This window comes from Eublepharis macularius, chromosome 15 (assembly GCF_028583425.1).
Source record: "Eublepharis macularius isolate TG4126 chromosome 15, MPM_Emac_v1.0, whole genome shotgun sequence".
Taxonomy (NCBI): Eukaryota; Metazoa; Chordata; class Lepidosauria; order Squamata; family Eublepharidae; genus Eublepharis; species Eublepharis macularius.
Window position 1 is genome coordinate 57,045,872 of NC_072804.1, and position 24,943 is coordinate 57,070,814.

Below are 24,943 nucleotides of genomic sequence, written 5' to 3' on the forward strand. Positions count from 1 at the left end.
AAAAATAATACAAAATAAGCACAGCTTTATCATAGAGGTTAATAAAAAAGGGCTAATACTTAAATTCTGGATGCCTTTTACAAAGCAAAACTAGAAGGGGGAAGCAGCCAAGGAGTCCAACAAAGCAATCTAAAGTCAGAATGTGGAATTTTTTTGTAAAATGTTTTGTGTGTTTTTTTTTAAATAACGTATTCATGGTTACCAGCCATAGTCATAACAAAAGTTATTCATAATAAAATGTATCTAAAATAACATTTCTATCTGAAACAGGAACTGTGTCACTCTACTTATTCTTCTTTAGAAATAGTTCTCTCAGGTTTGCTTTTTTTGCACGCTACAGTTCAGTATAGACTTTGGAAAAAGGCCTTTATATTTAAAACAGTTCTTGAGGATGAGAGAGGAAGGGGGAGCGGAGAAGGGTTTCTCTGTACCTGGGGGCCCGCTGAGGTCTGCCTTCCGGGGGCAGGGGGGGGTTCACCCACCATGCAAAGACGTGGCTGGAAAGGTATGCTCTGGCTCAGAGGACATCAGCAACCGCCTCTCTGCTTTGCCCCCTCCCACCCCCAAGACCCAAAGCCGTTCCAAGCACTGCCGCGTCTGTGAACCTCAACAAATGGGCAGACGTGGTGATTCTGGGATGAACCCCAGGCTCAAGAAAGGGACAGCCCTTGGCCCACGGCAGCCCCGGGATCCTGCCTGCTTTTCCTCTTCTTTCTCCCTCTGTCAGGGAGCAAGGGTATGGGGCAGCTGCCCCAGATACACTGTGGCTAAGACTGCTCCTGCCCGCAAAGGCCTGTTCATGCCGCAAGGGATCCGCCCCCGCCCCCAAATGCTTGGAAGCCCAGTCCTGATTGCATCACACAGGCCTGTCCGGAAAACAAAAACGAGACAGCCAGCGTCTAGAGCCCTCCTGGGCTACCCTCCGTCTCCAAAGCCCAGAGGAGCTGCAATCATGGGGCTGGCGGCCATTTCACTCTCTCCGCTCCCCCCACCCTCAGTAAAGCTACGCATAAAAAACAGGAGAGACTCAGCAAGCAAATCCAAATGCCAATTCTGAGGTGTATAGAATTTCAGCCCCTTCCCCCTTTGTAGTGTTCATATGAATTAGAGTGTGCAGATGTGCTATCCCCCCTCTCCAATATTTCTTGTGCCATTTGGATTCATGCCCAGGAGTCTTTCCTTCCTCCCTCCCCCAGGCTGGAGGTGGCAGTCTCCAATCTTTGGACCACGTTGTCTCCAACTAGATCCTGCCCCCCTCAGTGCACCAGTTCATTAGCACCATAAACCCCACAGACGAGAGCCAAGCTGCCACCACCAGTCGTCAGTAAGTGATCAGCAACTAGTGTAAAGAATTGGGGAGGGGGACGGCTCCTACATTCCTCAGGGCAGCAGAGATTTGCTGTGGCCAATCTGCCGGAAGCTGCACTGCCCTCCCCATTTCAAGGAAGGCAGACAACTGTGCACCCTCCCAAACCACTAAAAGGATTATCGATCTGTGACTGAGCTTGTGAAAGAAAAAAAAAAGAGAACTGCTTCCCTTCCATCTGTCTTTTGACTCCCCATCCTACCATCACTGGGGAAAGAACGAAATCTTGCACCTGTACAAGGAACCCAAACCAGCTCCACTAAAAAGAGAACTCTGCTCCTGAACCTCAAACTGCTGAGCAATTTCCAAAAACTCATCTGAACTGCTTCAACAAAACTAGGTTGATCTCCCCCCCGTCAAATTACTCCAAGGAGGCAGCAATACTCAGGGTTACACAGCTCCACACTTAGGCCATACCATTCTCCTTTCCTGGGTGGGTGGGCGGAACCCCCATCAGCTCCTCCTGAATAATTCCCCTAAAAGGGCAGCACAGGCAGACACGAAGCCTCGCTCTGGACACCCGCAGACACTGGGCAACCCCTCCTCCCGCCCCACCTGTTTTTGCGAGGGATGTGTTAGAGGCACTTCTGTAAAAACTGAAGCTGAGAGTCATCTGCAGCACCCGCCCCCCCCCCTCCCTCCCATTGCCAGGTACAGAAAGTAGCAGCGGGGTTAGTCCAGACGGAGCCAGCTCGCTGGGTTAACCCCGCAGAGCCCTCACACGTCCCAGCGCTGGGAGGATGTTCAGCACCCACACGACGGCCAAGGCAAGAAAGGCCAGGCCTCTTCCGCATCTCACCTTCCTTCCCTTGACTTAAGCTCTCCCTTCATTTCATGGAGCTCCAGAGGGGGGAAAGGGGAGGGATGAAGAAAGAGAAACCGAAACACGAAAGGGAATAATATGGCCCAAATTCAGCCTCCTTATGCCTTCTGGCTTTGCAAGTTAAACTTCTGGGAGCCTCTTCCAACTCCCGTGTACATCAAAATATTAAACCAATAGCTGAAGTTATCATAATAATAAAAGGTAGAAAAAATATTAGAACACACTAAGATGGTAAGATTGTAGTGACAGCTTTTTGTCCCCCCCATCCCTCCAACTGCTGGGGAATGCTGGAGGTGGGTTGGGGAGAGGCAGGGGAGAAAGTGGTTCGCCTACCCCCACAGCAACACACCCCTGGAAGGAAGGGGGTAACACAAAAAGGAAGAAAAATAAAACAGCCCCCTTAAAGCTTCTCAGGAACACCAGCAGATCCAGCGCGTTTCAAATGGTAGAAGTCTTGTCGCTGCCATCTGCAGAAAGAGAAAGACCAAAATCAGGGCAGGGCGGGGCGGGGGGGGGGGGGGGCACGGGGAGAAGACCCAGTTCAGCTGCCAAGTGGTCTGGGCTTTACAGCCCAGGCAGAAGCAACCTACTCAAACCACTACAGCAGGTGTGAAGAACCTGAGTCCAGATGCCAACTGCCTTTGCGGAGTAAACACTCATCTAGTCCAACTCCCTGCACAATGCAGGAAATTCACAACTACACCCCCCCCCACACACACACACACCTCCCGTGCCCCCTGCTCCATGCCCAGAAGATGGCAACATACCGTCAGGATCCCTAGCCAAAATGGCCTGGGGAAAACTGCATCCTGAACCGAAGGTGGCGGTCAGCACTACCCTGGGCGTGTAAGAAAGGGCCACGAGAACTAAGCCCTGATGCAACCCCTTCTGCCCTCCCCCTCATGATCTGCCCAGGTTCACAGAGTCAGCATTGCTGTCAGGTGGCCATCCAGCCTCTGCTTAAAAACCTCCAAAGAAGGAGAGCCCACCTCCTCCCGAGGAAGCCTGTCCCACTGAGGGACCGCTCTAACTGTCCGGAAGTTCTTCCTTCAGGCAGAGGAACAGGGAGAACGCTCCCTTGCAGTTTCACTGCACTGAATTTCAGGTGTTCGGTCTGCTAAACCCAACCAGCTCCATGTGAGAGCTGCCTCCCTCTGGTCAGCAGCCCTTTGGCTGAGGAAGGTTATGAATGCAGAGCCCCTTGGTGAGGTGCTGTGCCACGCATTGGTGTTCTACTTCAGGGGATGCTTTTTAGTGGTCTCCACAGACAAGCTCATCTCTGTATTTATAGCCCATTTCCAAAACCTGATCTGAATGTCCACCCCAAGAAGTGTTCTTCACCCTCCCCCATCCCACAGTGAGCGCTCTGGAGCTTCAGTACGTGCTGCATGGTCAAAACACAGCTGTGCTGGAAGAAGGGAACTGGGACTCTCCAAAGTTTACACTCTTGAAAACCTTGCTGGTCTCCTAGGTGCCCTGGCCTCAAATCCTGCATAGTTACAAAACAGGTCAACTACCTGCGGCTGGCCCGTACTTCCCTTCTGAGGGACTGCACAGCTGACGCCACTCTGGAACGGTCTGGACAGGAGAACCCCCCAGCGGGCCCAACATCCCGGGCCAGAGAATGAAGGACTGGCGCCAGCAGCCTCCCAGCTTCTGCTTGTAAAACCCCTCAGCGCCTTTCAAGATAGATCTAATTTTTACCACTGCAGAGCTCACTTCGGCCCCTCACTCAGACTACCTGGCTTGCTCCCTGGTCAACACCTGGGTAACTTTCTGCTCCAAGAATGGGAGCTTGCAAGAGGGCATTCGGGCAGCTGACAGCCACGGCTAATTAGCGGTTTAGAGGCCTAGCCCTGGGCCAAGCAAAAGAGGCAGGAGTTCAGGCTGGCAAAATCTGTGCCTGCTCTTAGGATGCCACTCTCCAGGAGAGTCTGCAAGAGTGGGTCTTCACAGGGAGGCAGCGCCTGTTTGAAGTCGTTCCGTGCATTCATTCTTTGCGCTCCTGTTGCTTGCACAGTAACTGGCCTGGCAGGGCCTGCTGGCCTGTTTCTCCGCTGCCCACCCCTCCTTCTGAGGACTGGTTGCAGGGCCTGAGCGGAGGTACATTTATTCCTGACATATGGTTAGCAAGGGCTCTTTCACATCACCACATTTTCAACAAGCCTTCTGCCTTCCCTATTGTATTGTCTTTCTTCATTTATTATGTATTTAATCACTTTTGTGGCAAGTTCTTCGTCGTGCTTTAACCATTTGTTTCTTATCCGTTAAACACCAGAATGGCCGCCTTCCTATCAGCAAGCATCTTCACTTACTGGGTGACAAGAGGAGCCAGATTAATTCTCTCTGGCATCCTGTACCAGGCCTTCCTTTTCAACACCAGAATATCCTCATCCCTCGCGGGGTGTGTGTGTGTGTGTGTGTGTGTGTGTGTGTGTCTAAGTTAACAAGCAAAAGGTCCTCACCACCCAGCGCATGCTCCGTCATGCTGAGACACAGCGACTCCAGCGTGGGGTTGATCTCCAGATCTGTTCCAGGGAGCTGGCAATCTGAAAGGAGGGGGGGGAATACAATGGTAGATCACCTGTGCTCATTTTGTCCACTTTCTCTCCAACCCTCATCCCCTCAGGAAAAGAGCCAGGTGAGAGGATGCCTCTCTCCAATATGAAATTGCTTAAGCAAGATGCCGCAGCTCTCAGGTGCTCGGAACTCACATTCCCTACAAGCCTCCATCCCAGTCCCAGCCCAAGAAACAAGGGCAACCCTCCCCCCCCCCCTTCCCATCCTCCTCCTCGCCCCCACGCCTGCTTACTCACCCTGGGGGAACATGAGGATGGCCTGTGGGGACGTGTGGACGGGGAGCGAATGGGTTCGCTGGACCGAGCTGCGGCTCTGGCCGGGCATGCTGTTGCTGCCCCCGGGGTTGGCAAACCACAAATTCTTGGAAGCAGAAAAGAGAGAGAAAAATTTGTTGGCCAGGAGAATCTCTGAAGAGCTTACATTGTAATACTGCCCCTCTACCCTTCCCTGCTCGTCCCCCACCCTCCCAGTACCTTTTAGATGGGACTAAACTACAGAGCAGCTCACGACCTGAACTAAAAAGCTGCTATTGGCCATGACATTATAGACATACAAAGGAGCTGCTCTAGCACTGCATCTCTATGGTGAAAGTCCTCCATTCCTGGTATTGACAGTCACAGCAGCAGCCAGCTCAACTTAACAGCAGAAGGGCCAGCAAGGACTGGAATGGCAACCCCTGGACCAGAAGAGGGTGGCAGCTGCAGCAATTTTGCTCCATCTTATTTGACAGATGGATTACCTGGGCAGCTTCCCTGAAAGCTCTCGGGGTGAGACTGCCGCAGCCCCAACCCTCTTTGGACCACAACCACCAAAGCACTGGCACAGACACCCCTGAAATCTCCTCAACACAGTTTCCATGTTCTCATTCATTCCTAGGCCTTCTGGCCCCACACCAACCTCACACAACATGACCTTCCCCTCCCAATAATCTACAGTCCCAAGCTGCTCTGAACCTTAAACGAAACATGTTCAAGCTTCTCTCCCCTTAACAACCCATACTGTGATGCTCAGGAAACTAAACACCTCACTATAACAACTGTAACACACTGCAGACAAGTCTATGGCTGCTGCAGCGGTTATGCAGGGCCACGGCAGCCAAAGGGCCACATACCCCCATTTCCCCCCGCAGCTGGAGGGCGAGCAGCCAGTCTTTCATGGCATCTGATCTGCTGTTCAGACTGTCCTTATCAAGGAACCCCTGATAAGTTGCCAAACTATCAAAGGGTTCCCAAAGCACAGCTGAAAACTCACAACCTTCGCCCACTGTCGCTCTGTCCCCTCTTAAGCTGAACAAACTTTCCCTCACCCAGAATGAACTACATATGACAGCCAGACAAGTCAGCAAGCCAATCTTGCATCGCACTTCAGGAGACAGGAAAACATTCAGCTGTTTGAGGGACATGAGACAGCTGGAAGAACTTTCAGGGCTGTGCCTATCAGCTGCATTTGCACACTTGACACAAGGAATCTGTACTGGATTGTCGCTGAGTTCACAGGGGCTGCTTCAAAAGCAGCGCTCCTTCCCCTTTAAAAGGCACCTGCTGAACTGGTGCGAACTGCTCCCCTACCTGCCGTCCTTGGCTTCCCAGGTTAGGGCTGGCAAGAGCGTGCCGAGGAGAGACGCCACCAATCCCTGCAGGACTCAGGATCCCCATGCGACTTGGGGGGAGGGCACGCGGGGGCATCTGGAACTGCCGCTGTCCTCTGCGTGCCACCCCCACCCCCACAGATCCAGCTATGGGGAGAGAGTTGGAGCCAAAGGCCCATCTAGAAAGGGGAGGGGGGGGAGAGTGCGTTAGGTTCTATTTCAAATAATCACATATTAAGCACGAGTCAAGATTGTGTCTCAGAGCTGGGAAGCAGGAAGACAAGAGAGGCATCAGAAAGGACAGGCCTGACTACAACACAGCAGCGCCAGGTTTGCGGGCTGTTGTCTGTGCCCTCAAAGTCCTGCTGCTAGCTGGCCACCCAAGTGGAGCCTGCTTCTGCTGGTGTGCCATTTTAGACTGGCACACTGTGAGTCCAGTCAGATCTTGGACGTTTATGCCATCTTTCAGAAGCCAGAGGACACCCAATCCCTTCCCCGCACAGGAAGAAAAGTATGCCACCCAGGCCAAAAGGAGAGCCCAGCCCCTCCCAAAGGGGACCTCCATGCAGCTAAGCAGGGGCCGGCCGGCAGCAGCAAACACATCTCCATCAAAGACCCGCCCACACAACGCCTCTTCAGTTCTGAACAGGGCTGTCAACTGATCAGTGCTTTTTCTTTCTTAAAGAAGGAGAATTTGTCAAAGGCAGTAAAAGCCAGGAAGTAACATTTACATACTGCGATGCCACAACAGAGATGTTTCTGTAAGGATCGTGATAGAACTGACAGCTCCCTTTAAGTGGGAAAGAAACCATTTCGCAGAAGCTGCCACTCACTTGTAAGAGAGCAGAAAGCCATTAATATTATTTTCATTAAATTCATTAAGTAGGCAATAATGCGCTAACTCTCTCAAGGTTTTGTGTCTTTAAACAGGAGACTGCCGAGACGGCTGAGATGCTGGCAGCGCAATGGCTCTGCTCTTGCCTGCCAGGATGTGCAAACTGCCGCTTGAAAGGCGGAGGGAGGGGCACGTAGCCTGGCGATGCCAAGAAGAGGACCGTGTCTTTGGCGGCCACGTCACTGAGCCCTTTGGCCTTCACCAACGCAGGTGTGTAAGCATCCTTAGCCCAGCTCTCGCTTCAGGCCAGCTCTTTCAAGCAGCAGGCAAACCAGCCTTCTGCAGCACTGCAGACACGGAAAGCGGGATCTCTCAAGCCTGGTCTGCCAACGCCAGCACTTGCTTGCAAGCGTGAGCCCCCTCCTGCCCCCAGGGAAAAGCTCCTGGTGCCAGGAAAGCATGTTATCAGTGAGCCCGCGCAGGACAGTGGTGAGAATGTCACCGGGAGATGCAGGTTCGAATCCCTACTCTACCAGGGAAACTTGCTGGGCCACTCACACACATACAGCCTGATCTATCTTACATGGCTGTTGCAATGATAAATGGAGGAGAATGACGCAAACCTCTCTGGGGAGAAAGGAGGGGGCGTCAGTGAAGTCAAAGGAAATGAACAGAGGGGCAGAGATCCAGCCTAGAAACTAGCAGCCCTCCTTTTGCTCCATGCCATTTGTGGTCGGAGGCATACCAGGCCACACCCCCTGCCCACTTCTGCCCCGTAACTTCCTGCCCCCTGAGGACATACCCTTTTTGTGGGCGGTAGCCTTGCATGTCTAGCACGGCCTTCCTTGGAAATGTCCGGAGTAGCTTCAGCACCTGCTGCTTCCAAGACAACAGCCTCTTCTTCTGCGTCTCTGTGAACGCCTGGAGGGATGGGACAGAAGGGGGACCCGTAATGGTGTGTGTGGGAGGAGGCAAGGGGATGGGGGTGTCTCTGAGTGCTGGCTTGCTCCTCAGACCTACCTCATGCATCAGGCACTTCTCTATCAGCTGGAGGTAACTGGTGATGTTCTCCTCATCTGGCCGAGATACCAGCAATTGTGTGCACACTGTAGGGAAAAGGCAGAGGAAGGTTATATAGCTGTGCCCTGACCACAGGATGGGACTTCCAAGCTCGTCAGACAACGCAGAGCATATCACACTTTCCAGAGGCCGTGCCCTTAAGGTTCTTTGCTCACAGAACAAGAAACAGGACAAAAGTAACAGCCACAAGGGCAAGAGTTCTAGACGCCAGGCGTGCTCGCCACTGCTCCGGAAATCAATCTGCTCGGTCCTCTTGGGTGAGCAAAAGTTACCTCCTCCTGGCAACGAAAGCTTTGCAAAAGGAGGTGCTCCCTCCCCCGCCCATTTCAATCAGAGGTAAGGGTGAAGCTATGTGTGGCTTGGTCATCTGAGGGCAACTAAATCTGTGGACCGTTTGCAAGGATGGGCTGTGCTACCAAGCGTGAAGAGAACCTTTAAAACAAAATCTCTTTCTCTCTCTGGAAAGTCATATAAGCTGAACGTTTAAAGAAATGCCTGAAAGCCTACAAGCCATTTCTTCGGAAGCGTCAGGAAGCCTTGACAGGAACTTCAGAGAGGCTTTCGGTCTCCCGGCCGGCCTCCTTAGAATGTCCCACAATTTAAGGCAACATTCCCACTTCTCCCTCAAAGGCTCAGGGCAGGTTTGTGAGATCAGCTTCTTTCATCCAGGTCCCAATCGAAAACGAAGAGTTGCGTGTGAAATCTGGTAACTGCAGGGCCAAAGCCACTTAACGACAGGGAAGAGAGGGGACCTGAACCCATGTCCCACGAAGGACAAGCCTGGGGGTCTGGCTAGTGACCCTGTGCTGCGACCTCCACCCGGCCACTCCCACGCCTTCTCCACAGTTTGGATGGTTCTCACAACGAGCTATTGCACAGGGGATAACGCTGCTTAGCAATAAGAAGCTTTAGGATATCAATACACGGAAGGCACAAGGAGAGTCTTCCACTTACATACAATAGTTCATAAAAAATTCAAGCCGTGGGGAAAATGACACTTTCCCCAGCATTCCAAAGATGAGCTTCTTCTGCTGCCCCTATTAACTCTATAAATGCAACTATCCTGCTGCCAATAACACACACAGACAACCTTCTGCCACAATTAAGTCTGACAAGATCCCTTCTGGGGGCTGCTTTACTTCAACAACTCCAACTACTCCACCTCCAACAACCACCTTCGATTTATATATCGTCCTTCAGGACAACTTAACATCCTCTCAGAGCACTTTACAAAGTTATTAATATCCCCACGACAGTCACTCTGTGAGGAATGATTTAGCAGGTCTCTCAGGAGTTGGCACAGTTACCCAAAGCACCAATGTCTCTTCTCTAGGTTACCATCAACAGGGAAGAGGGAACTAGATGAAGAAGCAGCCACCTGAATGCAAGCCACAGGCCATGCCCCGAAGGCCTCACCTTTGCCCATCACCCGTGTGAACTGCCCTGCAATGTCTCCCTCGGCGATAGGTGCTGCTCCCGACTCCCCGTCACAAGGAGAGCCCGTAGGGGGCAGGAAGGCGTCGGCAGCAGGCTCCTTCTCCTCAGCCCCATTGCTGGTCTTGTCCAAGCCTAGCTTGGGAGCCCCACGTGGCTCCGCTGCCAGCTGCTGGCCCTCCTTAGAGGCTGCCATGGCCTGTAGGGTGTGGAAAGCCTTGATGGGGGTAGTGATGATCTGCTGCAGTTCCTGGAGAGCGTTCCACAAGTTGCCTCCTTCTAGGATGTCCTGTAGAAAAGGAGTGGGGCAGGGGGAGGAAGAGGAGAGAGACCCTCAAGAAAGCTGCAGCTTCAGGAGTACAAGGCTTTAAGCTCGTGCGCCTGGGACGCTGCCTTCCAACTATGTGCGCAGTATGGAAAACCTCTAAAAACCTCAACTGCAGGAAGGGTGGGGCTCTCCTTGACTCTGCTGAGAAGCCTTCTTATACTGTGGATGACAGAACTGGCTAACAAAAAACCCCTACTATTTCCTGTAGCTGCAAGAGGACAGAAGAAGTTGAAACCCTCCACTGTAAGGCAGGGCTGTTCACCGAGGAGGACTCCTCATGAAGAAGTCACGTCACTGTGTGGTTCAAGCCAGTGTGCTGCTCATGAGCAGCGCCCCACTACAGAAGGGGACATGTAGCGCACATCCCTTCTTTGGAATCAAGGCAAGTGACCACCAGAGGCAGGGCTTTGATCTGGGGTGGTGCCTCAGCTGTGATACTGGTTCTTACCTTTAAAGCCCTGAGCGGATTGGGACCGGCATATCTTTGGGACCGCCTCTCCCTGTACGTTCCCCAGAGATCGCTTCGATCAGCGGATAAATGTTTACTGGTGGTCCCCAGCCCTAAGGAAGCCCACCTCGCTTCAACCAGGGCCAGGGCCTTTTCAGTCCTGGCCCCAGCCTGGTGGAACGCTCTGTCAATGGAGACCCGGGCCCAGCGGGACATATTATTGTTCCGCCGGGCCTGTAAGACAGAGCTGTTCCGCCAGGCGTTCGGTGGTTGAAGGGGGCGGTGCCATGTTGGGGGGGGGGGCGTCTCCCCACCATTGCACTTGGTTAATTTATTTCATTATTGTTTTGTATATTGATTTTAGTATTGTTGTTTTCTTGTTTTTATTGATTTTAAACTGTTCACCACCCAGAGCCCCTGGGCGAGAGGGAGTGAGGTCCTGCAGAACTACAGCTCTTTCTCTACAGCAATTCCTTCATTTAAGGAGCTCAGCAAGATTCCTTTACCTTCTCCAGAGATTTCAGGACACTCTGTCTTTCTCGCAGCTTCTGGATACTCAAAGCTATTTTGTGCCTTGCTCCTTTGGTCACATTCTACAGAGGGAAAATTGAAGAAGCAGAAAGAGTCAGTCATGAGTGAATGTCCTCACAGGATCTGCAGGGCTTGCATATGCAAAGCGAGCCACGCTCTCTACCCCCTGCCCCACTCCAAAGAACAACTGGCACGCAACCACTGAGAACGCATCCTCATAGTTTTCTGAATGACAACTATGACTGTGCCAGGCTGCATAAAAGCCTAAGTGCCTTAGCTACCTTTTGATGGGCAAGTTTCTAGTCCTCAGGACTGTAAGAAAAAAATCATGAAGACATAGAAGTGTAATCTACCAGCTCCTGAGGAACCAGAAGAGGCCTAGCAAGGGGCCTTCCAAGTCAGGCAACACAAATATTTACACTACACATCTCCCCAGTCCACATGTTTCCTAACTGCCAGGCGATGCAAGCTAAAGCGGAACTCCCTGTAGCTGCAGAGAGGACTCTGTTTGATGCATATGTGCGGTACCTGTGATTCCAGATGCTGCTCTGTGAGTGTCATCATCTCTTCATAGGTCATTTGGGAAAAGAGGGCTGCATATTTGTGAAGGCGAAGGCTCTTCAGCCATGAGGGGACATCTGCAGAGAGGGGCCAAGAGCGAAGATGTAATCTGGGATGGCCAACTGCCCATCGAGAAAGACGGTTAAGCGGGCAGCCGCCTGAATCCTGAACACTCCACTCAAGCACAGAGGATTAAACAAAGGGCCCCGCATAGATCTCCAAATCCCAACCCTGTATTTTTCGCTGGCCACAGCATGGCTACGGTTTCTCTGTGGAGCCCCAGCAACGGAGTCTCCTGATTGGAGCTTCCACAAGGCAGAAGCGGAATTGCTTAGCGGGAGGATCTAATTTGATTTCTAGATTGAACTCAAGCAGCAGAAACAAGGCAAACCCACTTTGCCTGAGATTCCAGAATGCTGAATCTGAATTTAGAGCTGAACAAGGGAAACTTAGTAGAAGGTGGCTCGTATCACAGGGAAGGAAGGAGCTGCCCAAATCAGGACCAGAAAAGCTGCCTGGAACTGAAGCAATGAGGAACTGCAAACATTCTCCCGGCCTTGGTTGAAACCACTGTACTATGGTCACTACCGTAGGTCTGTTACCACTAACCCCTATGGTGTGCAATGCTGTTTGTCTTTTCAAAGAGAAGGAGGGGCAAACAGGTCCCATCAGCAGTCGTGGTGGAGGGCAGAGGCTGAGACATCACTGGAGTCACAGAATGGACTGCTATGGTGCCAGATGCCTCAGACTGGAGGAAATGGCATGTTGTGTGTGTGGTTTTAAGAGAGCTTGCACGTATCAGGCAGATATACCCAGTGAGGTTTCCAGGCATGCAAGCCTGTTGTTGCGAAGGGAGAAGAGGAGAGACAGTCTTAAGCGTGAGGAATCCAAAGGTGACCAAACCCAGGCAAAATACAGCTGCGTAAATGCTTTGGCTGCACCTCCAACCCCATCACCAGAATTATGCGATTTAGGCAGAACCGGGCTGCACACAACTTTGGAACCAGCATACGTTGCCCAGTGAAGAAAGCAACTCCAGTCCACCAGCCACCCAATGGCCCGGCAGTACCTTTCATGCCGCTGCCGTCCTCCTGGAAGGTGTTGCGGCTGCCAGACTGCTCCTCCGTCTGCTCGCTACCAGAGGAGGCCACACTGCTCTGGGGCGAGAGGGGTGCATGTTCTCCCCCGGGGATGAAGGCGGGCCGAGCGCCCATCTCCTCCACGTTCATCCACTCACTGGGAACCTGCTGGCTGGTGGGGATGAGGGACATGGAGCGCTTCAGTGGGCTGGGGTGCATTTGGCAGGGGAGAGCTGCAAACAGAGAGAGAACGTCAAGACCCGAAGAGGACAGTACATGAAACTGCATCACCCACGACCCCAAAGGAGGCAATGTAGACCCCAGCTCACAGACCCAGCCCTCTCCCAATCTTCCTGCACCTGTGTTTGTGTTGCTTCCGATACTGTTGATGGCTGATGGCACCGAGCCAGAAGAGTGGAAGGACATGTGCCCATTTTCTCGCGGTGGCTTCTCCTGCCAGCTGTGCCCCAGGTCCCCGAGGCCTGCATCCACTGGGCCTTGCCACTCATCTGAGCCCTGGCGTGAATGGTAGGCTGTGTCAGGTCGACCCCTGCCCTGGCCAGAGTAGCCACTTGAGAGGCGTTCCTCGAGATGGTTCAGCCAAAGAGCCAGAGAGTTGCGGTCATCCAGCGTGGTGGCGGGGTGGATGAGAGCGTAGGAGAGGAGCTGCCGGCTCTCCTCTATGAAAAGGTTGCTCTCGATAGAGTAAGCCAGCACCTTCTGCAAGAGCTTCATGTATTCCGACTTGGCATCTGCGTTGCCAGGCTGGAGAAGGGGCAGGTGGGAGAGGAGCAGGGAGACCACTTTGTCCTTTGGCTCTTGATGCCACTGGCTGATGATGGCTGTTGGAAGAAGGGAAAAAACACGGAAGTGCAAGAAATGCTCAACAACCAGGGATGGCTCAGGAGGAGCCTCTTCCGTCTATCCCCTTTGCACTGAAGCAGAGTCTCCTCCACACTAAGACATCCTTAGCAAATAAAAGATCCAGATCATCCCATCTCAGAGCAACAGCAACACAGACAGACAAAAGGAGGCAGATGCCCCTGCCCCAAACTGCCTGCAATCCAGGGCTTTTTTTCAGGGGGAACGCAGGGGAACGGAGTTCCGGAACCTCTTGAAAATGGTCACATGGCTGGTGGCCCCGCCCCCTGATCTCCAGACAGAGGGGCGTTGAGATTGCCCTCTGCGCTGCTGGAGCGGTGCGGAGGGCAATCTCGACTCCCCTCTGTCTGGAGATCAGGGGGCGGGGCCACCGGCCATGTGACCATTTTCTCCGAGGGCAACCCACTGAGTTCCACCACCTCTTTCCCCAGAAAAAAAGCCCTGCTGCAATCTAAATGTTGACAAAATGAGAGCCAAAGGCAGATCTTCTCCCCCCCACTGGAATGGCATGCTTACTACGTTCTTACTCTGCATCTCAACCTTGATGAGACCCGTTCAAAAGAGCGCATGCAGGATCATGAGGGCCACACCCCCAACAGTTCTTCAGCCAGAAAAAAACGGTACATACTTTCTGGGTCCTAGCCAAGTTAAGATGTATTCTGAGAAAGGAGTGTGGAGCTCACACATCTGAAAGTCACAGAGTTAAGCTGGGAAACAAGAATGCAGGTCAGGTCCATTAACCAGTCGTATGAATTTGCCTCGTTCTCTTGCCAATCTGTACTGAAACCAGACCCCCGACAGCAATATGGGTAGACAAGCAATGCTTCCTTCCTGACAACAAGGAACAATGAGTGGTTGTGCAGCAATGCCCAGTGCTAAACACAAGACCTTCAAGATCAAACTGAGAAGTGACTACAGGACATTTGTGCCCCGATCTCAGCCTCTAGGCTGCCTTTGAGAATCTGGAGCCGACTTGACTTCCTTGTCCTTACCTCAAGATGCTTTGGTAAAAGAGAACCGCAACAACGGCTTTTCCCATAATAAAGCAAGAGGCTGGACTTGCCAACTCCAGAGGCCAACAGCTTTAGACATGCCCTGCTAGGGGGACAGGGGCTAATGAAGGGGGGTGGCATTCGTGCAGCTCAGTGGAATCCAGCTGAACTTGTAGGGATGCTAGGCCCTGCTCAACTGCGGAGCACAATTCCTCAGTTTGCATGCAACTATGGGCTTCGTCATTGCTGGCTTCTTTGGCCATCAGTCAAGAATAAAACAAGGAGTGCTTCAAGACTACTTTTCAACATAGATCTGAACATGAATGCAGATAAAGGGATGCTCACAAACTCATCCATCACACAGAAGCTATCTGAACCAGGACTGGCAGAAGACGAGCATGTCCCTGCTAACAAGTCCAATTTTTCTGCCACATAATACGTGAAAGCCAATTGCCACGTGCGTTATGAACAGATACAGAGGATTTTTTTCTTCTTTCCTCTCCTAATACTAAGGATCACCAATGATGCTGACGGGCAGCTAGCAGAGGATTGGCACTTTTTAGCCAAGTGGAACCTTCATGTTCAGAGATAGTGTACCACCGAACAGTTAGTTACTGGGGAGGCAAGCAATGGATGAAGGGCTGCTGCTGGAAGTTTGGAAACAAGATGTTGGACTGGACAGACCTTGGGTATGAGCCAGGAAAAATCCTCTACATTTTCACGAAACAGCCTTAAGTGCAGTAGTTATAAACGAAACAACATCTTTCAAGTTCTAGAAACTGATTTGATTTTCACTGCAACACAATGTTATTTTACCCTCTAGATGTTAGTATGATGTGTTTATTTAATGATTATTTAATGGCCATGAGCCCACAGAACTTTCAGTGACGCCTACACCGTCCACCCTCACCTTCCTGCACCACAGACAAGACAGACCAGTCAATCAAGGGAGAGAAGTGGCAGGCAACTCATTCACTCAAACCAATCCTGAAGCTACGAGCTCCAGAGCCTCCTTGCAAGTTGAACAGAAGCTCACTCACCTGCGCTGTTGGCCTCAGACTCCAGTACGTGGATCTCGGTGCAGTCTGCCAGCGAGTGCTCCAGGCACAGCTGCAGGAAGCGGGCTTGGGTTCGAGAGATACGCTTGAGGAGCGACAGCAGGGCCACCGTCTGCTCACATTCATTCCAGCCTTTGAACCAGCCAGCAAGAATGCCCACCTGGTCTCGGAACATCATGGTGGCCGGCACCTTGGGCTTAGCAGCAACTCACCCGAGACGGGTCAAGGGAAGTAGGGGAAGGGCCCCTCACATGGTTTCAACTTCACGTCTGGGGGTTCAGCACAAGTGTGCAAAGCCCAGCACCAATTACTCCGTTAGCAAGAGGACAGGATGGCATGGAAAGAGAGGCTTTGCTGTTGCAAAGATCTGACTCTAGGCAGGTCCTCTGGGGTCTGCTTCCTCTACGCGGTACTTCAGATCCCCCTGGAACAAAGAGGGCAAAGTATGAGGATCTCTATGTCTCATTCCATGTCTGCACTTTGCAGAGCCTAGGCTACCACACTCAGAAAGAATATCTATCTGCCTGAGAGTCTGCGACTTCACCAAGGTCTGCCTGTGGGGCTCAGAAGTCTTACACAGCAAGCCACCCCCATCTCTAGCAACTGACCGCCCCAGCTTCTCAGCATCCCACCAAGCACCTGATCAGCTACTGGGGCTCTCCTGAGAAGCTGTTCATCTGCACTGTCCAGACTGAGACAGAGCTGCACTTCCATGGAAGAAGCTCTTTACTTCAGGCAGGGGCATCAGAGTGCCCAACAATCAGAAGCCACCATCAACCAGACGGAGAGGTGAGAGTGAAGGAACGCCATCTGGGAAGTAGTGCCTGCAACTGACAGCCGCAGTTTCAAAGTACTCTGCCAGGTCCAACAGATGCCAGGACACCGGCTGATGCTTCTTTCATTGCATACAAAAATGCAAGGCCAACAACTAATTAACTGAAAATACACAGAAAGAGCCTGGCCATTCAGGCAGCTACAAGAGCTACTAAAAATGCCGGGAAAAGAGAGGGTGGGGGGCAAAGATAGAAGAGTAAACAGTGAATGCCCCCTCTCTTTCTCACCAATTCAGGTGTATACCCACTACTTGAACGGTATATAGTGATGGATTTGTACTGTAAACTGCTCTGGGAGCCAATCCGGTTGAAAAGCAGAGCTTAACTACATTGCTAAATAAATATTAACAGCCCAAGTTGGGAAACAGACAGTTCAGGTATCAGCTAGAAAGAGAATGCTAGCCTTGGGTCTGGGAAGTCAGTGTTTAAACCCAAATCCAGATGAATCTCTGAAGTAGGAGTGCTGGGATAACCTCCTTGGCCAATCTACACCAGGCTCCATTTTTGATCTGCAAAAAACGAGCAGTAAAGGTGTACTGGGGAGCATGCAGTGCTTGACAACTAGTTCAGTTGCTTTCCTAGTTCAGAAATTTCAGTATGGGGCCATATCTACAGGGCAACTACTTCTGTTGAACAAGTGACTAGAATACTTTTCAGCCCAGTACTTTTTTTGAGAGAAAAGTTAGTTAAAAGTATCCACCAACACTCCAGAGATTGAAGCTGGCCCATAGGGGGATTACCCAGTCCCAGGTTCTTTTGAGGGCAACCTGGCACAGAGGAAAAACCTGGCACAGGCCACAGTGGCCCCTCGTACACGCAACGGTGCTTATCCTTATCCTTTCACTCTCTTTTAGTTTCCCTTGCGTGGTGGGTATATAGACTGTAGCCCCCTCTTCCTTGGTTCTCTTAGAATCCAGAACGTGACTGAAGGACAAGGAAGATGAAGAGGTGGGTGCTGTTGCATGGAATTCTCAGCTAGTCCCTCCTGGCCCATCAGTTCAGGGGGAAATTCAGTTCAGAAAAATACATTCAAGAGCATAGCCTTGCTGGGTCAGCCCTTCATACAATTCCACTCTTGGGATGAAGCCGCTCTTGAAAACCATGTTGCCGTTAGATCCTTAAATAGAGAGCAGGCGTCTGCCTCATAGGAAAAAAATAAGAGGCTGAGGAAGCGGCTGTCTGGGTGCCTGCATTCTCTGGACACTATCATTACAGCCAACCAAAGCAAGCATGTCCCCCAGAGAAAACAGCAAGGAAAGGTCCAGAGGAGCATCATCAACTAGGCAGCTGGCTCTAATTACACCTTAGAAAGAGAGGAGGATGAAATGCCGTCTCGAGCTGCGTGTGTGTGAAAGAGGGCTAGATGAGCTCTGCTTTGCAAGTATGGATCAGTAGAACACAGAACCACAGCGTTGGTGGCTAGAATAGAAAGCAATGGTGGAGATCAGTCACGCTTAGATGCTATTCACCCACAAGGCCTTCATTCAACCAAGGATGTCCCAGTTAAAAAAAATATATAACTATTTTACTATTATATTACTATTTTAGTACTTCTCACCCATTCCTGTGAGAAATAAGAGAACTCTTTTCAAAGGAGTCTTAACTTTGATCCACATGAACTGTTTACAAGAAGAAGAGCATAAACTTTCCTTTTCTCAGGTCAATCACATTTATTTTTACTATAGCAGACAGAAAAAAAACTCTGCAATATTGCTTGCGCTTGCCTCCCCTCTCCCCAACTCCATCATGCAGAATGCAACCCTCCCTGCAGCGCCCAAAATACACATAAGCCAACTTCTCTCTATGGCAGCACATGCTAAAACACACCTGCACAACCCAAGTTTGCCAGAGGACCTCAAAGCTCAACACATTCCTCTCACAGCTCACAAGGATGTGCCTGGGTTGCTCCTGTGGGTTAAAACAGGCCCTTCTGCTGACATCTTTGGCCATGAGCAAGACCCTGAAACAGGATCCAGAGTAGTGCCCCACAGACAGGAGTGAGGCCAAAGAGGCAGAACTAAAGGGCACTGTAGAAACCTGGCATCCCTCTAGTCTCTCTGAAGGGGTGGACGCAATGGTTTCGGTACTGTGCTTTCATATGAAGGGGATTCCTCAGCGGTGGAACCGCCAAGTACCTTGTTAGTCCCACAGAACCTTCACCCACATACAGGCTTCTGCCATGTCCTGACACAGCTTTACCTGTTATTGATGCAGGATATGGTTTGGCAATTTTTTAAAGATGAGACTAACAATATCTCCTTCCAGGTTTCCTGATCTGCTTCCACTTCCCCTAGTTTGCAGGCAGACAGTTTTGACAGCTCACTTGGTGTCAGAATCTCATGGTCCTGTACAAATCTAGCTGCAGTGTATTAACCACTGGCTCATAAGCCTGAACTGCACAAACAGGGCCATGAGGTTTGTTCTACAAATAAAACTGGGACCTTCTACCACACAGCTGCCAAATTATATCAAGGCCTCACTTAGCCCAAGTGGTTTGCACCATGCAGGAAAGCAATTTTCAAACTGACTTGGGCACAATAGTATGCCACAAGCAATTATGAAAGGCACCTAGTGAATCCTAGTTACCTTACTGCACATGAGATGCCCCACTGCAGAAAGGAAGCAAAGCCAGAACTGCCAAATCACCTTCTGATGTAGGGTAAGTATTTGTGAACAGTGTCTGCACCAGCCATGAATGTATGTGCCAAGCATTCCCAGTGCAGAAACACAGGAAAACTATGCCCTCAGAGACGATCTTGCCAAGAAGCATACAGGATAGATTCCTCCCAGGGACAGTAGTTCTTAATCCTCCTCCCTAGTTTACTTCTACAGTAAGCACAAGAACCAAGTAAGCTTCCAACATTAATTCAAGGGGAGAGGATTATGAACCTTGGCTACAAGAAGTTTGGGAAATACTGGCCCAGTTATTCAGTTCAACTCTTTGAAACATTAACACAAGCCCAAGAAAACAGGAGTGATTATTGAAGAACAAGAAAGAAACACATCCTGCACACAGCATCAAGTTAGAGGAAAGGAAAAATTACCAAAAGTGAATGTATTTTCTAACCTGTGTTCTGGGCATCAATTTACTTTCATGGGGCAGAACAAACTGGCTCTCTCACTCACTGGAGAGGCCGCAGTTTTCATTTCCTCATCTAGGAAGACAACCCAAGAATCCGGTTAACAGGGAGATTCTCTATTTGCAACAAAACTGAACATTCCCATGCGATGCTGATACTGTATTATTAGAACTAGATGGATCAGAGAAAGGAAACTCATGCACTGGACAAGGAAGTCCCATGCAGGAAAAAAGGTGTCTGAATAAAAGCCATGTTGTTCGTAACTTCATCTGATACAAGGAACAAGTACCCTGTAATCTACACAGACCTAAATATAGGCCATGTTCTCTGGTCCCAGAGGGACAGGAAGAGCCACACATGCAGCACCCATGTTTAGTACAGAGCAGCACTGAGTCTTCCGCATGCAAGGCTCAGCACCACCCCCACCCCCACCCCCACCCCGTTCATTTGTTCATCTCCTCTGGCAGGAGTGGAGTGCATTTCCTCACACCTGGTTGCTCCCCAGACCCAAGAAGAGCGGGGAAGGAGACTAGAATAAAGGCAGGCAACCATCCCTTCAGAATCTTATTGGCCTGGTTAGACAGGTGATGACAGAAAAAAGACCAGCAGACCCAAACTGAGGAGGTGAAACACAAGCAACATACTTCAAGTCTGGTGAGATATAAACTGTTAGCAACTATGCACAGTGGTACATTCCAGAAAGGGAGGGAGGACCCAGAACAGAACAGACAGTACTCGAAGTCGAGTTATAATGGCAGAAAAGTAATTAGCATGAGGTAGAGAAAAACAAAGGGAAGATGGGCCTTTCCAGCAAAGCGTAAGTGGGATTCTATAAACTATTGTGACCTGAGTAGAGGTACTTCAGCAGCAAACAAGGAAGGTATCCAAGAAGGGAAGTGCCCCTAGCAGCACTGCACCAGTAGCATACTGGCAGCAAGGGTGACACCCCTTTGGGTGTCAGAGGCCATCATGAGGCAGCTGCCTTCCTGCTTTGGTCTAGAGTGATCATCCTGGACCAATAACGCTGCTGCTCCATTTCCAACCAGCAGTTCAGTTATAGGCAAGGCAAGAAAAATATTCCCTGTTTCTATGACGGCCAAGATTTAAGAACCGGCACCAAGTTGAAGCATCAAGCTGATGTAAACTAGAAACTCGGTTGGAAGCAAGCAACATCCTGGAATACCAAAGTCAAATTCCTACGTGTTTGGGGGTTTTCCAAGCTACGGGGGCCACAAGTGTAGCCCAGAAAGAGGACTTCAATATTGGAGCACCAGGTAAGTTGCTGTCTTAGCTCTCCATGGAACAAGCGATATGAACAAGCATGTTGTCAAAACGTTCTAGACTTTGGGCTGCTAACAGGGATTTCTTAACGCCTTTCAAAATGAACAGGAACACATTAACTAGGAAGTGGGATCCGAGTCAGATCTCAAGCAGGAGAAAGCCACATGAGCTAGCTGTGGGGGTGGGAAAAACACCTTTGTGAATATGGAAAGTTCCGGGAGTAGGACTGAGTTAAGCAGCTAGATAAGAGTATCCTTGCTTGCCTAAACAATTGGGTTAATAGTTAATGCTGAAAACAGAGCGACTAGGAGATGACATCCACTTAGATTCTTGACTGGGGGGGGGGGGGAGAAAAGTACAGGCTAACACTTGACCATGGCAATAGAATGGCTGGAAGCCAAAAAGAAGCAGCTTAATCCTGAGAGGTGGAAGTTGCAGGCCTCACCAAGACCAGACCCAATACAAAGTTGCTCCTGGGCTTGCCGAGTGTCAGAAATCCCCTCCCCACATCCTAAACTCAAAGATGAAGGGGAAACTCCTTGTTTATATGGTTCTTCCCCTCTTCTGTATCATCACACAACAATCCTGTGAAGTGGGTTAAGCTGAGAGAGAGAGTAATTCGCCCACAATCACCCAGTTAATTTCATGACTGAGTGGGGATTTCAACCCAGGTCAGCCCAGTCACAGTCTAACACTGCATCTATACTGGTTATAAAACTATAACAAGACAAGAATGTCCAAGACAAGACAGAGATCTTAAAACATTGGTGGAACTATCCAACAAAAGGCATCACTGGAGAAAGCAGGATGAGAAAGAAGAGATCAGTGATGAAGCCTAGAGAAAGAACATTCAAGTTTTGGTTAAGGAAGAGAATTTGCAGGCACAGGGCATGTGAATGGGGGGCGGGTCTGTGTGTGAACAGGCTAGAAGATTCAGGAACGTCATCAAAACGAAAAAAGCACTAACATTTGAACCCTCTTATAGGCAGCAAGAAGAAAAAGTAGTTATGGAGTAACGGAAACAGGCAAGAACCCACCAATATTGTTAGCCGGCAGGATCTGAGTCCAGTGGCACCTTCAAAACCAACAAGATTTTCAGGGTGTAAGCTTTCAAGAGTCAGAACTCCCTTCTTCAGATACTTTCAAAACCATACACCATGAAAATCTTGTTTGTCTTGAAGGTGCCACTGGACACAAATCCTGCTGTTCTACTGCAGACCAACATGGCTACCCACCTAAAAATATTGTTAGCCAGTAAGCAACAGGAAACTTCTGTAGGAATAATAATAAAAAATTCCTGTACTTGGAGAGAGAATGAAAAAGAGAAAGCAAGAAAGACCATAGACTAAGGGCTGGGAAAAGAGGGCAGACTTGTTGCCCAAGGGTCTTATTGACAGCAAACATCTTTTTTTGGGGGGGGGGTGAGAAAAACAGAGCCAGCATCTTTCATACTAAATAATACTTAAAATAATAGTAACAGCACTCTGTTGTGTTATTTATTTATAGTTCACCTTTCTCACTGAGATCCAAGACAGATTACTCAGTGCAAGTGAAAATACAATACAGTCAACAGTTAGGACATCCACAGAGCAAAGTACAACAATGAACCACAGTTAGGATAGCAGGCTTTGAGCCCAGTGGCACCTCAGAAAACAAGATCTTCAGCGTGTAGGCTTTTAAGAGTCAGAACTTCAGACAGCAACTCTGAACAATCTGGTGTCTGAAGAAGGTAGCTCGGACTGTTGAAAGCTTATACTCTGAACATCGTGTTGGTCTCGAAGGTGCCACTGGACTCAAATCCTGCCATTCTATGAGGCTTTAGCTGGGATATAAAGATTCAAGAAGGGAGATCTGACTCTCAAAAGTTTATACCCTGAAAATCTTGTTAGTTTCTAAGGGGCCACTAGACTCAAAACCTGCCATTCTATGAAGCTTTAGCTGGGATATAAAGACTCAGGGATCTCCATTCCTACTTGTGTCTGAAGAAGAGACCTTTAACTCTCAAAAGTTTATACCCTGAAAATCTTGTTCGTCTCTAAGGTGCCACTGGACTCAAAACCTGCTGTTCTACTGCAGACCAACACAGCTATCCACTTAAACTATCCAGAGTTGGGACATTCAGCGAACAGATAAAGCGACCCCCCCCCCCCCGCGCGTTTTCTTTTTAAGTTACTGGGATTTGCTGGCCACCAGTGCCACTATCTGCAGCCTCCAGTTAGGTTCGGGAGGAAAGGGGTGCTCTTGGGTATCTTGGGTAAAAGGAAACGAGAGAATGGCGGGGGGGGGGGGAGGCCAGGTTGAGAGGGCTGGAGAACCCGCAAGTGAGGGCCTGGGGAGGGGGGAGCTGATGATGGGGGGGGAGAATCCGACCCCTTAGCTGGAGGAGGAGGCCGGGCACAGCCCCTCCCCACTGGGAGACCTCACAGGTTATAGAGGGGGGAGAGGAGGAGAGAGCCTGGGAGGGGCGTGCCCCCTCCCCAGCCTGCCCTCCGCAGCCTCCCCGAGGGGCGGGGCCTCCTTCACCTACAGAGGACCACCGCGGTGGGGGGAGGGCGGGGGTGGGGGAGGCCCAGGCCTCGCCTCAGGCGCTGCCCCCGGCGCCCGGCCTCGCACTCACCGTCACTGCGGCCCGCTCCAGCCCGGCCGGAGAGGGGGAGCGAGAGGCAGACCCACACACAGCTCCAGCCACCACACACTCCAGAGGGCGGCGCGCGACGTCACAACGCACAACGTCAGCGCGCACCCTAACGACGCATGTCGCAGGCCCCTCCTCCGCCCTCTGGACCCTTCCCCCTTTTTCCATTGGTCGAGTAGGGTTGAGGAGGGTTCGATGGGCGTCTCCCCGTGGCCAATGAGAAGTCGTCTTTTTCCCTCGGGGCCAGGGAGGGAAATTAACCCTGCCTCCTCCGTGGGGAGTCTCTCCTCTCAACCCCGCCTCTCTCTATGCCCCTCCTCCCTCCGCTTCTTCCTCAGACGCGCCAATGAGATGGCTCTGGGGGTGGGGCGATGCGAATAATTGAAGAGCGCGAGGCGCCTCCCCAAACCGCCAATCAGCTGACGGGACTGTCGGGTTGTAGGTGTGGGGAGGAGGTGTGGCTTCACGAACCATGGCTCCGCCCTTTTCCCTTTTCCCGCTCAAAATGTCTCTTCAGCCGACTAAACGGTCGCTTGCCTTCAATACAGTTTCAATTCAAATTTTATAATTTTAATCACCTTTCCCTCCCACTAAATCTTGATAATGCATTGAGAGCGAGCGCTGTAAGACCGGTATGTAGTAAACGAATATTATATACATATACGCACGCACATACATATATTCATATGGTACATTTCGTAACTCAGGTACAAATTATTTTAAAGAATTTGGGCCCTCAGGAAAATATTGTCCATTTTTTAACTATGAAGTTTTCTCAAACATATTTGGAAATTTTGCTATTTTAGTGTCAGAAATTCCCATAAATAAAAAACTGGGTCCCTCAGGAAATTTTAATGTAAAAAAGAATATAAAAATTTTTAAAATCCACGTAGATGCAGAATATAGATCAAATATCACCTCCTGTTTTCACAGCTTTACAACAATCTTGAGAGGTGTCTGTTGTTTCTTCAGTGTATTAACCAACACACAAATGTTTCAAACACTGACTTGCTATTTATTCTCATTTTATACAGCAAGCAACTGAAGCGGAGGCTTTCCCTCCCACCCCCTAAAATAGTGAGTCTGTGACTAAAAATGATTATTTCCAGCCTTCTGTAAAATTATCAAGCTTCTTCACCAGAGGTGTTTTAATAGCATTGTTTCCCTCATGGAATTTGCATGAAAGATACCCCTTTTTATTCCCATTTCACAAATGGGAAAACTGAAGCAGAGTAAGCGTCCTGTTGCTCAGCTGGTACTTTTTTTAAAAAAACGCCCTCGCTTTCAGGTTGTGGTGGGGGAAGGAATTGGGTAAGGTGCATTTTGTTTGGCCTCAGTACTGGTCAGTCTGAAACTTCAGGTCTCCACACACTGGAAACAGCTTTTCATTTGCAAAGGAACACTAAACAACCTTATTCTCCCCCTTCCCTGCCTCTCTTTCCCTCATGGGAGAAACAGCAGTCTCCATTTCTTGCGCCCAGGGCCAACTGAAGCCTATGGCCAAGCCAGCAGCGGTGTGTGGCAAACTG

General features: G+C 50.3%; 1 protein-coding gene across 2 annotated transcripts; it reads right to left on the bottom strand.

The window, feature by feature from the left end:
• Positions 1-10: 10 nt before the first annotated feature.
• On the bottom strand, positions 11-23,482 carry SAMD4B (sterile alpha motif domain containing 4B). 2 transcript variants are annotated; one of them, XM_054999142.1, is made up of 14 exons: positions 23,397-23,480; positions 19,486-19,573; positions 15,568-16,009; positions 13,013-13,495; positions 12,644-12,886; positions 11,542-11,651; positions 10,989-11,075; positions 9,689-9,995; positions 8,213-8,298; positions 7,995-8,113; positions 6,338-6,536; positions 5,006-5,129; positions 4,655-4,738; positions 11-2,656 (listed from the first exon to the last, which is right to left on the bottom strand). In XM_054999142.1, exons 3-14 carry the CDS (start codon positions 15,761-15,763, stop codon positions 2,628-2,630), a joined length of 2,067 nt encoding a protein of 688 aa, XP_054855117.1. In that variant the 5' UTR covers positions 15,764-16,009; positions 19,486-19,573; positions 23,397-23,480; the 3' UTR covers positions 11-2,627. The 2 variants fall into 2 exon arrangements, with proteins under 2 accessions (XP_054855117.1, XP_054855116.1); XM_054999141.1 differs by lacking the exon at positions 19,486-19,573 and having other exon boundaries at positions 23,397-23,482.
• Positions 23,483-24,943: the final 1,461 nt, after the last annotated feature.

Coding starts and splice junctions, on each gene's coding strand:
- SAMD4B (XM_054999141.1), bottom strand. CDS start 15,763: ATGATGTTCCGAGACCAGGTGGGCATTCTTGCTGGCTGGTTCAAAGGC. Junction 11,076..11,541: donor AGCAGCATCTGGAATCACAG/GTACCGCACATA, acceptor TTCCCTCTGTAG/AATGTGACCAAAGGAGCAAG. Junction 6,537..7,994: donor GGCTACCGCCCACAAAAAGG/GTATGTCCTCAG, acceptor TCCCCTTTCTAG/ATGGGCCTTTGGCTCCAACT.